At 60.7% G+C, this 6,495-nt stretch overlaps 1 protein-coding gene across 5 annotated transcripts in view; it reads left to right on the forward strand.

Moving 5' to 3' along the window:
* CREBBP (CREB binding protein) overlaps window positions 1-6,064 on the forward strand; it is a 140,328-nt gene extending 134,264 nt beyond the window's left edge. For all 5 annotated transcript variants that reach the window (XM_047780672.1, XM_047780673.1, XM_047780676.1 and 2 more), the window contains 3 exons: window positions 792-953; window positions 1,119-1,400; window positions 2,828-6,064. In XM_047780672.1, the coding sequence (XP_047636628.1) occupies window positions 792-953; window positions 1,119-1,400; window positions 2,828-4,963 (2,580 nt within the window). In that variant the 3' untranslated portion in view covers window positions 4,964-6,064. The remainder of the gene's footprint in view (window positions 1-791; window positions 954-1,118; window positions 1,401-2,827) is intronic.
* Window positions 6,065-6,495: the final 431 nt, after the last annotated feature.

The raw sequence follows: 6,495 nt of genomic DNA on the forward strand, positions 1-6,495 counted from the left end.
GCCCGGGTCATCGTTCTCTTCCTGCCCTTTGCGGGCCCCCCCGGGGGCAGGACCCATTGTCCCCTGGAGCATCAGGAGGTTTATGGCTGGAGATGCTGCTCCTCAGGGTCTGGGCAATGCCAGGAGGACCCGCCTACCGCCAGCCTGGACGGGTGGGCGAGATTTCAGTGGACGTGTCCGCGGGAGAGGGACCAGAGCTGCTTTGCGAACCCCGGTCCTTCTGTGTGCTGCCACCGCCAGACACTCCGGCTCGGGAGGTGGCCTGAGTCAGCGCTTGTGTGGGGCTCAGAGCCTGGGAGGAGAGTCTGTGCTGCCGCTGAGCGTCCACAGAGAGGGGCTCTAAGGGGGACCAGCCCTGGCCACGTGCCCCTTGAGGAGGAGTGCGTGCCCCTGGCCAATGGAAAACGTAGAACGAGGGGCGGCGGCTTCCCCCTCAGTTGTTAGATCCCAACTAGCATCCCAGGTGTGTTCTTGCCTGGCGAGGAAGGGTACCATGGTGTGTGACTGGTGTGGCGCAGGTGGTGCTGGCTCAAGGCTTCTGTCACCACTGTCCCCGTAGGGCCCCAGCCGACTGCAGCCCTGCTTCTTGCATCCTCACCTCTTCCTCCACGGGCTCCTCTCAAGGCACCAGTGTTTAGCGCCGTGTGGGGCCTGTGGAGGGCAGGGCTCTGCTTGGTGGTCTCCCACCTCGGCCCAGCTTCCTGGGGCCTCCACACCCAGGGGCTGGCGGCCTCAGTGCCAGGCACAGAGCGGGAGGCTGGGCAGGCTGACGGCTTGGAGTCTTGTTGCAGGGCAGCCAGGGCGACAGCAAGAACGCCAAGAAGAAGAACAACAAGAAAACCAACAAGAACAAAAGCAGTATCAGCCGAGCCAACAAGAAGAAGCCCAGCATGCCCAACGTGTCCAACGACCTGTCCCAGAAGCTCTACGCCACCATGGAGAAGCACAAAGAGGTAACCTCGGCCCTGGGGCAGGAGGGAGGCCGGCCGGGCAGTGCCACGCGGCTCATCACGCCCTCCGCGTGGCCCAGGCCCAGGACCGTCTGCCGGGCTGCGCGGGCCGCCCAGCCAGCTCGCTCCTCTCCGCGGGCTCACGCCGTCCTCCCTGCCTGCCCCCAGGTCTTCTTTGTGATCCACCTCCACGCCGGGCCCGTCATCAACACGCTGCCCCCCATCGTGGACCCCGACCCCCTGCTCAGCTGCGACCTCATGGACGGGCGGGACGCCTTCCTCACGTTGGCCAGGGACAAGCACTGGGAGTTCTCCTCCCTGCGGCGCTCCAAGTGGTCCACGCTGTGCATGCTGGTGGAGCTGCACACCCAGGGCCAGGACCGCTTCGTCTACACCTGCAACGAGTGCAAGCACCACGTGGAGACGCGCTGGCACTGCACCGTGTGCGAGGTGAGCAGGCGCCGCCCCCACAGGGTCCTGGCGGGGAAGGCCCCTGCCTTTCCCATAAGCGCTGAGACAATTGGCGTTTTCCAGGAGAAGAGAGTCAAATGCAGTATTTAAATCTGTCCACTGGCACCATTGGTTTTGAGATTATATCTTGGGGTTCCCCGAATAAGGGGCTTCGTCTTGGTGTTGGTTGGCTTCCTGTGGTGCCAGAGCTCCAAGCCCGGTCTCCCCTCACCGGTGTGGTCTGGTCCCAACCCAGCTTGGGTGCTCCCGGCGGTGTTGACCTGCGTCCAGGTGCTGGGGGGCTGGAGGGAAGCCAGAGCTTGCTTGGGCGGCAGCCTCGGTGCTGACGTCCCGGCTGTGGGGACCCCACAGGCACGTTACATTTCCCTCGTGGATTTGTGGACCCCAGTTGTGTGTCGGGCGTGGTGGGTGCAGGGTGGCAGCGCAGGCCGCTGTGGTCCCTCTAACGGTGTCCCCATTTCTAGCCTTGCCCAGAGGTCGGGGGCCCTGCTTTTGTCAGGCTCAGTCCCTTAGGTCAGAGGCCTTGAATCTCCCCTTCCTTGTCATGGTAGAGCCACACCAGCCCCCCTCTGTGGGGGTCTTGGCCCTTTGTGAAGGGGCGTGGGCTGTCCATGACACGGATGGGTCCCTCGCACGGGGTGTCACCCCCTCTGCAGACAGTCAGACCCTGCCCTCATGCCCCGTCCTTGCCAGTGCCTTGTCAGCATTGGAGCCAGTTCTCCGGGTCATGTGCCCGCAGGGTAGCTCTGTGCTCTTGGGGGCAAGTGAGGGCTCTGGAACACCCTCGGCCTCTGACCCGCTCTCTGCCTGCTCTTCCCTCTCCCTTCCTGCTGCGGGGGATGCACATCCTCTGGGAGGGCTCAGCTTCCAGATCTAGAGCTTTGTCCTCTGACTCCACCTGCAGCTTTTAGAAAACTGGAGTGGGGGTGGCACCACAGGACCGTACTGCCAGCCCCACTGCCCCTGGGGACGTGCTGTGGGGTAGGGCGCAGCAGCCTTGGGGTGGGGGGGCGTGTACCCAGGGGAGGCCAGGCATGGGAGCAGGACGCAGGGGTCTGGGTGCCACTCCTGGGGAGCAGAGGAAGGAAGGAAGGGCAAGGGTTAGTGGCCACCAACACCTGAGAACTGTGGGCAGACACGATGCCCCATGGTGCGAGCCAGCAGGTCACGATGGGGGTGGGGGGCACGGGGCCCCCAGAAGAGGGCAAGGGAGGATGGGTAGATGAATCGGTGGGCCTTGGAGCCTTCCAGGCTGCAGGGTCTTCCCAGGGCTAGAGGTTCCGGGGCGGAGCTGTTTGGCGTCCGTTGGCCTCTCCTGGACACAGACCCAGCGCTGGGGTCGGGGGTGGGGGTGGAGGTGGGCTTGGGCCGCGTGCTGACCCCTGCTCGTCCATCCCCGCCCGCAGGACTACGACCTCTGCATCAACTGCTACAACACGAAGAGCCACACCCACAAGATGGTGAAGTGGGGGCTGGGCCTGGACGACGAGGGCAGCAGCCAGGGCGAGCCGCAGTCCAAGAGCCCCCAGGAGTCGCGGCGCCTGAGCATCCAGCGCTGCATCCAGTCCCTGGTGCACGCCTGCCAGTGCCGCAACGCCAACTGCTCGCTGCCGTCCTGCCAGAAGATGAAGCGGGTGGTGCAGCACACCAAGGGCTGCAAGCGCAAGACCAATGGCGGCTGCCCGGTGTGCAAGCAGCTCATCGCCCTCTGCTGCTACCACGCCAAACACTGCCAAGAAAACAAGTGCCCCGTGCCCTTCTGCCTCAACATCAAACACAAGCTCCGCCAGCAGCAGATCCAGCACCGCCTGCAGCAGGCCCAGCTCATGCGCCGGCGGATGGCCACCATGAACACCCGCAACGTGCCTCAGCAGAGCCTGCCGTCCCCTACCTCAGCGCCGCCCGGGACCCCCACGCAGCAGCCCAGCACGCCCCAGACACCGCAGCCCCCCGCCCAGCCCCAGCCCTCACCTGTGAGCATGTCACCAGCCGGCTTCCCCAGCGTGGCCCGGACTCAGCCCCCCACGACGGTGTCCGCCGGGAAGCCCACCAGCCAGGTGCCGGCCCCGCCGCCCCCTGCCCAGCCCCCGCCCGCGGCGGTGGAGGCGGCCCGGCAGATCGAGCGCGAGGCCCAGCAGCAGCAGCACCTGTACCGGGTGAATATCAACAACGGCATGCCCCCGGGGCGCACGGGCATGGTGACCCCAGGCAGCCAGATGGCCCCCGTGGGCCTGAACGTGCCCCGGCCCAACCAGGTCAGCGGGCCCGTTGTGCCCAACCTGCCGCCCGGGCAGTGGCAGCAGGCGCCCATCCCCCAGCAGCAGCCGATGCCAGGCATGCCCAGGCCCGTGATGTCTATGCCGGCCCAGCCGGCCGTGGCGGGGCCGCGGATGCCCAGCGTGCAGCCGCCCCGGAGCATCTCGCCCGGCGCCCTGCAGGACCTGCTGCGGACCCTGAAGTCCCCCAGCTCCCCGCAGCAGCAGCAGCAGGTGCTCAACATCCTCAAGTCCAACCCTCAGCTGATGGCAGCTTTCATCAAACAGCGCACGGCCAAGTACGTGGCCAGTCAGCCCGGCCTCCAGGCCCAGCCCGGCCTCCAGGCGCAGCCTGGTCTGCAGCCCCAGCCCGGCCTGCACCAGCAGCCCAGCCTGCAGAACCTGAACGCCATGCAAGCCGGAGGGCCGAGGCCTGGGGTGCCGCCGCAGCAGCAGACGATGGGCGGCCTGAACCCCCAGGGCCAGGCCCTGAACATCATGAACCCGGGGCACAGCCCCAGCATGGCGAGTATGAACCCACAGTACCGAGAGATGCTGCGAAGGCAGCTCCTGCAGCAGCAACAGCAGCAGCAGCAGCAGCAGCAGCAGGGCGGCGCTGGCATGGCCGGGGGCATGGCAGGGCACGGCCAGTTCCAGCAGCCTCAAGGACCGGGAGGCTACCCCCCAGCCATGCAGCAGCAGCGGATGCAGCAGCACCTCCCCATCCAGGGCGGCTCCATGGGCCAGATGGCGGCCCAGATGGGACAGCTCGGCCAGATGGGGCAGCCTGGGCTGGGCGCAGACAGCACCCCCAACATCCAGCAGGCCCTGCAGCAGCGGATCCTGCAGCAGCAGCAGATGAAGCAGCAGATCGGGTCCCCAGGCCAGCCGAACCCCATGAGCCCCCAGCAGCACATGCTCTCAGGACAGCCCCAGGCCTCGCACCTCCCCGGCCAGCAGATGGCCACGTCCCTCAGTAGCCAGGTGCGGTCTCCGGCCCCTGTCCAGTCTCCGCGGCCCCAGTCCCAGCCTCCACATTCCAGCCCGTCGCCACGGATACAGCCCCAGCCTTCACCACATCACGTGTCGCCCCAGACTGGTTCCCCCCACCCCGGACTGGCAGTCACCATGGCCAGCTCCATAGATCAGGGACACTTGGGGAACCCTGAACAGAGTGCAATGCTCCCCCAGCTGAACACCCCCAACAGGAGTGCGTTGTCCAGTGAGCTGTCCCTGGTCGGCGACACCACGGGAGACACCCTAGAAAAGTTTGTGGAGGGTTTGTAGCATTGTGAGAGCATCACCTTTTTGTTTTTTTTTTTTTTTCCCTTTCATGTTCTTGGACCTTTTGTACTGAAATCCAGGCATCTAGGCTCTTTTTATTCCTAGATGGAACTGCTACTTCCAAGCCATGGAAGGGTAGATTGCTGTTTAAAGAAACAATACAAAGAATATATTTTTTTGTTAAAAACCAGTTGATTTAAATATCTGGTCTCTCTCTCTCTTTCTCTCTCTTTCTGTTTTTGTTTTTTCGTTTTTGTTTTTTGTTTTGGGGGGAGGGGGGTTTTGTTTGGATTCTTTTTGTCGTCATTGCTGGTGACTCATGCCTTTTTTTAACGGGAAAAACAAGTTCATTATATTCATATTTTTTATTTGTATTTTCAAGACTTTAAACATTTATGTTTAAAAGTGAGAAGAAAAATAATATTCAGAAACTGATTCCTGAAATAATGCAAGCTTATAATGTATCCCGATAACTTTCTGATGTTGCGGGAAGATTTTTTCTATAGTGAACTCTGTGGGCGTCCTCCAAGTATTACCCCTGGACAGCAGCGATTGGCTCCTGCGTGCACACACGTACACACCCACACACGTCTATCTATACATACTGGCTGAAGCCAAACTCTTGTCTTGCAGATGTAGAAATTGTTGCTTTGTTTCTCTGATAAAACTGGTTTTAGGCAAAAAATAGGGACGATCACTCTCTTAGACCCTGCTCATGTTCATAGAGAAGACGCGTTCTTTTCTTCCTTCTACGTGAAACTTGAAATGAGGAAAAGCAATTCTAGTGTAAATCATGCAAGCGCTATAATTACTATAAATAAGAAAATTGAAGAAGATTCAATCACTGTATAGAACGGTAAAGTACCAACTCATTTCTTATATCATATTGTTAAATAAACTGTGTGCAACAGACAAGAAGGGTGGTCCTTGAATTCGTGTACATGGTATTAACACTTCGTGTTCGGGGTCTTTTGTTATGAAGATGCTGTTTTCAACATTGTATTTGGACTATGCATGTGTTTTTTTTTCCCCATTGTATATAAAGTACCGCTTAAAATTGATATAAATTACTGAAGTTTTTAACATGTATTCTGTTCTTTAAGATCCCTGTAAGAATGTTCAAGGTTTTTATTTATTTATATCTTTTTTTGGAGTCTGTTCTTTGTAAGACATGATTCTAGTCATTTGCTCACCGAAGAGAGGTGGGGGCCACGGTCCCGGTGCCTGTGGGGGTGGCAGCTGGGCTCCAGCCGAGGCCTGGGAGGGCCTCCTTGCCGTTCAAAGAGAACCTCACCCGGAGTCAGGGACGCCAGTGGGCCTGCAGCAGCGCTTTGTCTCCCATCCACTCCCCGGCTTAGCCGCCACCCATCCCTACATACCAGTCCCAGGGTGCTCTGAGGACTGGCGGGGGTGCCTGGGTCGGTGGGGAGCCTGCTGCCACGGCCTCCGACCCTGGACTGGGCAGATGTGGCCGCATCCCCTCCTTTCCCACCTTCCCCTAGAAACAGGGAGGTGCTGCCCTGGGGGCCGCTGTG

This window comes from Phacochoerus africanus, chromosome 5, assembly GCF_016906955.1.
Source record: "Phacochoerus africanus isolate WHEZ1 chromosome 5, ROS_Pafr_v1, whole genome shotgun sequence".
Classification (NCBI taxonomy): domain Eukaryota; kingdom Metazoa; phylum Chordata; class Mammalia; order Artiodactyla; family Suidae; genus Phacochoerus; species Phacochoerus africanus.